We start from the raw sequence: 11,016 nt of genomic DNA on the forward strand, positions 1-11,016 counted from the left end.
TGGTCGGAGATGTTATAGTCTCTTTGGATCTGGGTTCTCTGAGCGACGGGGATACTCCCGTCCAAAAGAGAACGCATCATGAGTTGTCGTTGGGCTACAAACCCATCGGTCTCTAATCCCCCGGTACCAAGACCCAGTTCTTCCAACAAGACATTGGGTTCGGGTGTCGGTACACGACCTTGATCCAACGTTTCCAAAAACTCTTGAATCGTACTGTTGGGGGTTCGTGTTCCGACGCCGGCCGGACTGTTTCTGGGAGTCATGTTGGGAATGGTGTTCCCCACACCGGCCGGGGACGTACGCGGTGTCCTGCTCCCTACACCGGCTGGGGCAGACGTCATCCTGGGTTCAGAAAACGAACGGGTTCCTAGAGGAATGTGTCGAGCGGTCTCGAGTCGTTCACTCAAAACCAAAGCCCGTCCTCCTTGTCTTCGACGTCGACGAGCCGCGCGTTCTTTAGCTCTCCGTCGTTGTTGCTGTTGACGGTACGTTTGCAATTCCCTTTGATACTCGGAGGGATTGCGTTCAAATTGAAACTGGTCAAACGGTGATCCGGGACTGGAAGGTGTGGAAGGAGCTTGTCGTCGTCGGTACTCTGCCAAGGCACGTTGATAGTCCGAGGGATCCCAATGGGCAAACGGGGATCCTGGACTACTCATTCACGTTTCCACACTTGAGTCGGACCATCCGAGGGTGTCACACAACTGAACAGTCGGTACCGATCGTCTGATGCGGGATGAAGGTCCATCATTATATACCCGTACGGACGTTGCGTACACCTCTCGAAGAGACGAAGCACGTCACGCCATCGATCGGGAAAGGCTTGTAACGTCAAGGCTCGAAATCCCGATTGATCTCTAGGATTCTTGAACACGAAGAGATAGTGGGCATTCCTAGAGATGGTCTTGGCATACTTGCCGGGTGGAAATAAGTCTTGACACAGATACAACACCGTAATGTTCCGATGATGCGATTCTCGGGTGAATAGATCCAACACGCGTTTGTCGTTGCCACCTTCGTCCATGAGATCGTCCAAGACCAGGATCCCGCCACCACTTTTTCCAAACCATTGTCGAAGATGATCGATGTCGGGAATCCCTTCGTGAAATCGGATCCCACGACCTTTCATTCGTTCGAAACGCGGTTGCCATACGGCATAACAGTAATGACACGGTTTGGTCCGACCTCCTTCAAAGACATCACCTTCCGTCAAGAGCGCTTCGGTCAATTGCGTTTTGCCACTCCCCGAGGGACCGACGATCATCGTACTACTGGGTTGTCGTATCATCCTTCCTCGGCGATCGAACTGCACCTTATCTTTTTTATACCCTTACATAAAACAAAGACACGACAAGTGATGAAATAAATTTTTTTATTAATCAATGTAGAAGAATCGGTTCATGCGGTGTACAACTTTGAAGGCAGGGTAAAGTATTGACCTCTTGGACTATTTGACGACGTACTTGTCGACCCACCCTTCGATCGTTGGCTACAAAATCATGGGGAGAAAAGGTTTGCACAAACTCGGGCATGGTACGTCCCCGAACCCTCTCTTTCAAAAACATCAAAGCATAATGACCGCAAGCGGTACTGTTCAAAGCTTGAAGGGTCCGATCGTTCCATTGCACGACATTCCATTCGTCTTCGAGCCATCGTTCCAAATCAGGTGCACGGTAAGTCGTCATCGGGAGCCCGTAACTGTCCATGACTTCGCACCGATTCTGTTCCGTCCAAAGTCCCAACCAATGTTGACCCGGTTCCCCTCGTGGATCCGTATTGACGATGTAAGCGGCCCGTGTCGTACGGGGTGGACGCGATGGAAGCCCGTCGGAGGGGTGGACGCCGTGAAAGACGCGTTTCAGGATCGGATCGTCCAAGGCCAAGGCGCGTAAGGTGACGTCACTCAAGGGTACAAATTCCATGTCTGCTCACTCGTACTTTTGATACAGGACGGCTCCGTTGGCACCGGCTTGAAAGCTGTCTTCGAATTCGCCAAACACCAAAATGGTGATGTTCTTGTCGGGAGCGGCATTAAATCGGATTTCCAGACGCAGCTTGCCTTTTTGTTTGGGATTTCGATGATACGGTGAATCGGCATTTCCGCTAGGCACATTGTTAAACATGAACAAGGTACAATTCTTGCCGAATCCCCAATCGCCTGGTTGGATCAGGTGAGGGCGATGATTCGTCAGGGAACCGCTGGTTTCCAAGACACGTTGGTAGCCCAACCAGTCTTTCCGGGTATCGGTACCATTCAATTCCAACGTTGGATAGGGATATTCTTCTCCGCCCACCAGTTGACGAATACTCTTCACTCCAAAATCTTGGAAGGCATACGGGTAATACTCCAAATCCCCATTAAACGCTTTGCTATCCAGCAGTCCGACGACCAAACGGTCGGGAAGACGACCTGTGAACAATTGGTCTTCGGTCCACAAGGTGGTTTTGCCATCGAACGAAAAGGTTCGGATTTGACTTTTGACCATAGGATAATTGGCCATTTGACCTTTCACATCGATCTTGGCCATCAGTTCGTTACCCACACTGACATTCAGGTTGACGCGGCACAGATGAAAGGTGACTTTGATATCCCCTGTACCCAACGTGACGTATCTTTTGACCCCGGTCCCACTGGTCTTGGTCCCAAACAGAAAAAAGTCCGGGGTGTTGCAAAACAGTTCCATCACCATTTCTACGCGAGGGACCAACAAACGTCCCGTTCGCATGGCAGCCAGATGAGGATACATGATCATGGTAGCTTTGTTGTTGCCGTAAAACAGTTTGGTGGCCGTCTTCAAAGCATTCGTACTATTGTGTGCCCATCCGGCGGTGGTGGAAATGTCGTCGTCGCCTCCCGCGGCTGCCAGCTGTTCTTCCACGTTCAGGTAATTCACCCAACCTTGAGGGGCCAACAACGTATCGCCTTCGTCTCGACTGTAATTCAAGAGGGTCTCGATGAAAGCCTTGTACATGTACGTGTCGGTCTGTTCGCTCATCAAGACACCACCCAGTCGTAGATTGATCTGCTTGAAGAGACCGTGGGCCAGATTGTTGGTGACGTACACAAACTTGGTGTTGTTGGCATCCGAGGCACTGTTGGCATCGGTCACGATACCGTTGGTCGACGCCGAATTCAATTTCAGTTCGATTTCGAAAAAACTGCGTCCCAAATCCACAAATTCGTCCAAACCGGGAACGGTAAAGGTGATGGGTACGATGCCCGTCATGGCGGCACTGTACGGGATCATCCGGTACGAATCGACCGTGATGTCCGTCGACGGCATGGTAAACAGTTCCAGACTCATGATCGTCGTCTTCTTCTTCTACGTCGAGGTCGTCGTGTTCTCGGTAGGTGCGGCATCAACCAACCACCGTACTGAACGGGTGTCCTGCCTTTTATAGTAGGAGCAGACTGACGTCGACGGTAGGCGCGTTGTCGACGCAACCGCGAATGGACGACCATCGGTCGGCGATTCATCGTCTAAAGATGGACGCCACACTTCGTTTGGCTTTTTTATAGGCATACCGTCCACCCACTTTCGCCAAAGCGCCCGCTTTTCGTTTCAAACCACGTTTCAACGAGTGTCCCACGACACCTCCGACTTCGTTGAACGAACGACCACTAGCCGCCGCTTGAAGTCCCGATTGCATGGCGTTCATCAAGACGGGCGAGGCAATTTTGATCAACTCTTCGGTGGCACCATCTCCACGCTGGTACGGAGGATGATACCGTGTCAGACTACCCCCACGCATGATGAGGATGATGACCTCCCGACAGTGTCACGTCGTTTTTATACGTACCGTGGTCTCCTCCGGAACTGAAAGGTCACGCTAGTTCTACGATGTTTTCTTACGGAACTGAAAGGTGACGATGGTTCTCCCTCCAGGAGCGAAACGGGCCAGTTCTCCAGTACTCTCACCCACACTGACCTCGATCACATCCAATTCTGCACGGCGCATAGACATCCATTGAATGTGGGTGGGCTCGAAGTAGATGACACCCGAACCATCCTGGGTGTAATGCACTTCCCGGACCAACTGATGCTCTGAGTCACCGACAATATTACTACTCACTACATCCGAGTAGACGAGCATGGTACGCGATGGTTGAGTGGACATTCGATTAAATGAGTGATTCAAGTGTAGGAATCGCCACTCTACGGTCTGACTCAGACACAACTTGTTTTCCTTCACCTGCCAGTAATTAGGGGTCCAATCAGCGTTTTTGGGTAATTCGGTAACCAATTGTCGATAGAGTCTCTTCTGGTCTTTTTCGTGAAAGTTCATCTCGAGATTAACACCCAAGACCCAGATTTTCAATAGAGAAGTCACAGTCCTTTGCTCGATCCATCCCATCTTCTGGGCCAAGTCGATATCAATGCAGAAGGTCATTTTACCATGGCTCAGGGACCCCACGTCGGCCACCTTCTTCCTCTCCATGATCATAGTCTCACCCTCCCATCGGAAGGTAGGGCGTTGACTATCTTCCACATACTCCATCTTCGCCTTGATTAACTCCAGTACCATCTGTCGGTTGAGTTCCTGAACGACTTCCTTCATGAACCCGACACCATTGACAATGACGGCGTTGCGTTGGATAAGCGCCGTCTTCGTCACTTGACTTGACTTCAAGGTTATGGTTTCGGGTTGGGTTCCCGAATCCTTCATATGATACTTAGTGCTTATCACCTCGTCCGATGACAAGTAGCTCCGGAGATCCATCCCCTCATTAGGCATAGAGATGGAGGCCAACGCGGCCTCCCATTCTCCATCAAAGTGAACGACCCTGGGCAAACGTACTTTGAAGGCATTCGGTGTATTATTCGGAAACTCTTTCGAAGGATCGCTGAGTACGACGATCCGATTCATGACGACGACGACGAAAATGGAGACAGAGCGTACTTGTTTTGTCTTTAGGAAAGGCCACGGGACGCCCGTCGATTTCCTTGACACGAACGTGGACCGTTTCGATCTGAGATCCGCGTAGGCGATGGTAATGCACCTGTGGTGGTTCCCACCAGGCACCCCCGCTTTTATAGGGGACGGTGCGCAACAGTTGGTCGTACGACTCCTCCAACCATTGACTTTCCACTAAATTGACGTAGACGAAAAGAGGACGTTCGATCGGTTGCTTCGCCAAGGGAGTGGGTTTCAGTCTGGCAAAGGCTTCGTTCAGACGGACGAATCGCCAGTTGAAGGCATTGGCCATCACCATGAAATGAGCATTGTTATACAACGTATCCCATCCTGCACCTTCCGTGATCAAGGTCACCGGTCCAGTTTCTTTGGTAAATCCGCTTGTATACCCTGTAAAGCCGGACCCATCCAGAAACCTTTCTCGAGTGTAATCCGGTGTTGGGGCGGTCTCGTCAATCGCTTCCATGAGGAGATTGGGTCCTTTCTTGTAGTGATTCGGCCGATCTCCTTGACCCGTCTTGGTCAACCATCCCATATGGAAAGCCAGTTCGCTAACCCATCCAAAATACTTGTAGGGCGAACCTTGAGAATTGATTCCGTGCTTGTACACAAGTGAATTGTCCAAAAGCAATTGGTCTCCCTTCCATACAAATTTGGCCATGGTGTTGTATCGCGTCGTCTTTGGAGGGGTCTGACTCGTGTCCGGGACGCCTATGTAAAGATGCTCTCCGGGGCTCAGATTTTGATGGATCTTTTGTTGCATCAGATCCATGACCTGTTTGATAAAGTCCACACCCGTCTCAGATGGAGTGAGTTCCGACAACCAGATCACCCTTCGCTGACTCTGCATGACATGAATCTCTCCCTTGGCATTCTTTTTCGTGGTAACGTAGTAAAACATACACACGTATCCTTCCTTATTCCATGTCTCTGGATGACCCACACCATGGTACGCTTCGTGAACCAGAATCTTTTCGGGGAACGAAGGTGGTGGTGGCGGCGGTGGTGGAATGTCAGGCAGAGAGACACCACTCAATCCCACTTCCCAACGATCCGTGTCCTGCTGCCAGGTACGATCCCTAGGCAGACGGACTTTAAATTCGGAAGGACCATTGTCGGGGAATTCGGATTTTTGAACATGACTCGACAACGTCACATAACGAGACATCGTGTATGGTATCTTTATTACATCTTTTGTATCTTTTTTATACATGTCGTAACGCAGAACGAGGAATCCAACTATCGTATTTCTTAGGCCAACCTAACCAACGCACTTTCACGAGGCGTTGACGTCGTTGCAAGATCTTTTCCACGCGGAACAAGGCTTCATCGGGCACGGTCACTTTCTGAACATCTTCTTCGTAGAAACTACCTTCGAGAGGCGTGCCATCCCATTCTTTCAGTTTATACGTGACCACGGGTCCGGGTACCATGCGTTGTACGACAAACACTTCTTCGGTCCAGCCCGGCAGATACCCTTTCTTGAACGGACGATGTTTCTTGCTGAGTCGCACGCGATCGCCCACTTTGAGTTTGGGACGAGGACGCCGTTTCAGGCGTTTGCCGTACAAGGTGGACCACACCGCGCCTTCGTTCTTCTCCGTCACGTCGCGTGGCGCCATACCGATACTCCGATGTCGACTTCCATTGTACCCGTCGAGGAGTTGGGGCAACACCTTGACATACACTCGTGTATTACGCGCCGTGAAATAACGATACATGCGTTGTTTTAACGTACGATTAAAACGTTCGACGATGGAAGCTTTGGCATCCCCATGCGTCGAAAAATGGTGAATGCCTTCTTTTTCCAACATATTTCTGAACGGGGCATTGTAAAATTCTTTTCCGGCATCCGTCTGTAAACGCAACGGTTTCCGTCCACTCTGTCGCAGAATCTTCTCAAACGCTTCTGTCACAGCCACGCCGGTCTTGTTCTTGACGGGGATGGCCCAGGCATATTTGGACAACACGTCGATGACCGTCAAGAGGTATCGATTTCCTCCATTCCATTTCTTGAGAGGTTGCATCTCTACCAAATCGGCTTGCCATTGATCGTCTTTGTGGAACACCAACACGGGGGACGTCTGAAAACGTCGACGGACCGGACGATGTAACGTGTAGGCCAATTCCCCTTGCAATTCGTCTCGGGCTTCTTTCAAGGACAACCCTTGGGCCTTGGCATAGCGAGCCACGCCACCTAAAGCGCCGGGCGTGCCGGGATCCGTGTAGGCGGTGACGCCGGAAGCACGGCGGCGGTTCTTCCGCTTCGGCATGTCTTGGTGAGAAGGAGTCGGACGGTCAACTCCAAGAGACTAGGTAGGTCTTTCAGGTACCGTTGTTCCAACGTCTGCCACGTAGCGTACGCTCTCTCGGGTCCCAGAGTTCGCGTCAACCAGGTCAGATACACGACAAAATGAGGCCATTTATAGTCGTCCTTGCGTTTCAAAGCGGCGAACGTGGCTATGGCATCCACGGGTTCTTGGGTGGGCAACCCGTCCCATTGATCGTCTCCTTCGAGACAGGTCATCAATTCTCGACATATCCAGGTCAAGATCGACCAACGGAGACGTCGTCCGTACTCGCGATAAGGCAGACGTACGATTTGTTCGAGTCCCACCCTCACCACCCGACGACCCAATTGAGCACACGACATCATCATCACATGTACTTTTATTTAAACATTTTCACATTTGCTGACTTTTATACACTCCGGAATCGATACGAATCTGATCAAAATTCAAATCAAAAAAACAAGATTTCAGCAATCTTGGTGTGATGGGACGGGTCTGTTCCAATCGTCGGCACCATTCTTCTTCCCGTTTCTCCATCCTCTTCTTGAGGTACGCATGATCCGGCAACGGTCCGAAAATCCTCTTCCTCTCTTGCTCTTCACGGTACTTCTGCCACTTTTCCTGTTCTTCCCGAGAGATCCGTTGGACCGTATCGTGATCGTAGCCCTCGGCACGTCTCTTGAGAATCGTCTTGCCCCAGGCCAGATCTACCCATTGGAAAAACTTACACGATTCCTCTTGCCGACAGGCCAAAAAGAAACGATCCTTGTTGGGCGAGTCTGGTTTCACCGTCCGCGACAAACGCGCCTTCTCCTGATGGTAACAATGCCAGGGTCCTCGTCGGACATCCTCATGCAGCTGCGCCTCGATGGCATCGATCCAAGTCTGGATTCGATCGGCACCCATCACGAACAAAGGACACACTCCATCGTAATCTCGGCAGTACAGGTACGGAGCCCCATTCTTGGTCAAGCCACCTGTCAACGGGGTGGCATGAAACGGACACAATACGTCCTTCGGACCGGTCAATGGAGGCGGCGGCGAGGATCGGGACGACGAGGGTGACACCACCGGTGGTGGTGGTGGTTCAGGAGTCGTACAGGGTGGTTCAGGAGCGTGTAGGACAGGATCAAAAGGTACGTCATGGTGCACCCTGCCTTCGGCCAAGGATACCACGAACGGCGGATCTTTCTGTTCGAGGGGCATCGTGGCCATCACCTGTTCGTACGAAGGCAACTCGGGTGGCACAGAGGCTAACAGAGCATCCAACTCACGAGCCGCTTGGTTCAATTCCTCGTCCTTCTTCTTCTTAGTCTCCTCTTTTCGTTTGGTGGCCGCTTTCTCACGCGCTTCCTTGTAAATTTTGGCAGGCGGTTGAGCTGCTTCACGAACGACATCGTCTTTCTTCTTACCTCGTTTGGACGGTTTTTTACTGAAATCAGGATACCTAGCGGGAGACACACCTCCGTACTGCCACGACGTACTCATGGTGTTCAATGAGAACCTGACTTGCACGACACCGTCCTTTATAACCCGTAGCACGTGTTCTTCTCGTGCTTGATCTTCACGTGTCTCCCACGTGGACACTCTCATAAAAAATCGGAGCTCCTTTCCGCTCTCTCCATTTGTCACAGCATGTCTCAGGCAGCAGCCACGCAAACAGAACAAGACAACGACGATCCCATCACCTTACGACTCCTCAAACGTATAGACGCTCTCCTGGATCGTTACTTGTGCAAGTCTTGTCAGTACGAAAAGAACCGACTCCCTTTGTCAGCCTTGAAGACCTGGAAACCGGATGCTAATTGGTGCAAAGAGTGCAAATACATCTTCGACGATGCTGACGACCCCGACCCAGACGTGCGCAACCATTGGTGGTCCAAACGAGGGTGGCGCACCAAAGACTACTGGTCCTCCGCCGAATCCTCCTCCGAAGACGACGAAGACGACACACCCCTTTGATGACGTGTGCTTCGTCCTGGATTTGGAATATTTCTGTAGTGGGCGACAAATCTTACCTAGAGAACTGGGATACTGCGACCATACTGGGACTCATTATGGATCCATCCACTACAAACCTTGTGTGGAATGGCCCCATCTCTCTGCCAAAGATCAACGCACCGCTCATTACGTTTCCAAGTACGTCCATGGTCTTCCCTACTATCCAGGACAAGGCTATCATGTAGCCAGTGAACTCCTGGTCGATGTCCGGCGTCTCTACCAACAATTCAAGACCCCACAACGGACCCTCGTGGCTCACAAAGGAGGCATGGAAGGTCAATGGCTCGATACCTGGCAGATTCCTCATCTAGACTTGGAACGATGGGGATGTCCCAAATTCGACGATCTACCCCGTCTCTCCGTCGGGTCGTGCGGACGACATCAGCATCCCTTACAATTGCATTGCCCTCAAGTCGAATGCTACCATTTCGTCCAATGGATGCGGTCTCAGCGACTCTTGTCTTACGACACGCGTTACATCAATCACGAACGCACGCAAAGAATGCTAGCCAGTCAGACACCCAGGACCCCGTTACGCCCTGCCCATTGGAAGACGTTCCCTCCACCCAAGTTGAACTATTTTCTTAAAGAACACAAATGTAACCGACAATGAAAATAAAACATGTTTTTTTAATTCACATTGAGTGTTCCTCTTAACTTAACTTACACGAGTAAACGAACGATCACCAAGGTACTTTCGATAATAATACAGTTGTGTCTCTTTTCTGGCACGCAACCATTCCGTGACTTGACGGTGTGGAAAACGATAATCCCACCAACGAAGAAAACGTTCACTCTGATGAGCGATCTCCCTCTCCATCAAATGTTCCACCTCACTAAAAAACAAACAAAATGTCAACGTCCCAAAAGTCCCTCCAAAGTGGTCAAATCATCATCCGACAGATCCGTAAATTCAAACCTGTCGTCGTCGTCGTCCTCAAACTCGTCGTCCGTGGGATCTGTGTTGAGATTCCAGATGGTCCGGGTCACGGCATCGTATACTTGTTGGACAATGATGTCCTGACGCTCGTCATACCGCGGGTAATTCTGCTTCTCGTTGCCCTCCAGGTAGACCTCCCGACAATGAGGGCAGGTCCAATGGCTTCGAGTCAGCCACCACGTCAACACACAACCCACGTGTAAGGTTTGGTGGCAACATCCCATCTCCACCAAAAGGTCCGGTTTGATCCTGGCGCCTTGGATGCCTCCAGGTAATATCTTATTCACCTTCTCCAGAAACGCCTTCACATTATTGTCACATTTGAGTCCAAAGTCTTCCTCACCACAGATGACACAGGGGGACTCGGTGGTATCCTCGGCGTCCAGGAATTGCCCTGCGGGTTTCGATTTCCCCGCCCAACGGATCGCTGCTTTCATTTCCACATCGTCCACCTCCTTGTCTTTGTCTTTCTGCCGAGTCGAGATGTTAAATATGGGACCCGTAAAACCCATTGTCGGAACAGCGTTGTTGTTGTTGTTTCGTCGTCCGTGACCCCGACCGATGACCACATGCATCACGGACATCATCAATCGTGAATCTCTTTCTTCTCTTTCAGCTCGTCGCATATCGCCAGGAACAGACAAACAATCGCCCATGAAGAACAAGAATGACGATCCTTCCAACGCTTCGGTTCTTATAGACCTCTCTGGACCTCGTTTTCAAGAAGAGACCTTTCCTGGAGGGGTACCCCCCCATCCCCCCTCTCCTAAGTCACCTGACCTATCACATGACCCATGAGGGTCTCTTATAAGAGCGTGCGATCCTAAACACCTTCATTCTGTTTGTGATGCTTCGCCAATATGCCAC

At 51.0% G+C, this 11,016-nt stretch overlaps 2 protein-coding genes across 2 annotated transcripts; both read right to left on the reverse strand.

Moving 5' to 3' along the window:
• Positions 1–655: 655 nt before the first annotated feature.
• Positions 656–1,288, reverse strand: LOC137995498 (uncharacterized). Its single transcript, XM_068841038.1, has one exon. The coding sequence runs from the start codon at positions 1,286–1,288 to the stop codon at positions 656–658; it is 633 nt and encodes a 210-aa protein (XP_068697139.1).
• Positions 1,289–1,928: 640 nt separating this feature from the next.
• Positions 1,929–3,305, reverse strand: LOC137995499 (uncharacterized protein F54H12.2-like). Its single transcript, XM_068841039.1, has one exon. The coding sequence runs from the start codon at positions 3,303–3,305 to the stop codon at positions 1,929–1,931; it is 1,377 nt and encodes a 458-aa protein (XP_068697140.1).
• Between the last annotated feature and the right edge of the window lie 7,711 nt (positions 3,306–11,016).

The sequence above is a fragment of the Montipora foliosa genome, chromosome 3 (genome assembly GCF_036669935.1).
Source record: "Montipora foliosa isolate CH-2021 chromosome 3, ASM3666993v2, whole genome shotgun sequence".
NCBI lineage: Eukaryota > Metazoa > Cnidaria > Anthozoa > Scleractinia > Acroporidae > Montipora > Montipora foliosa.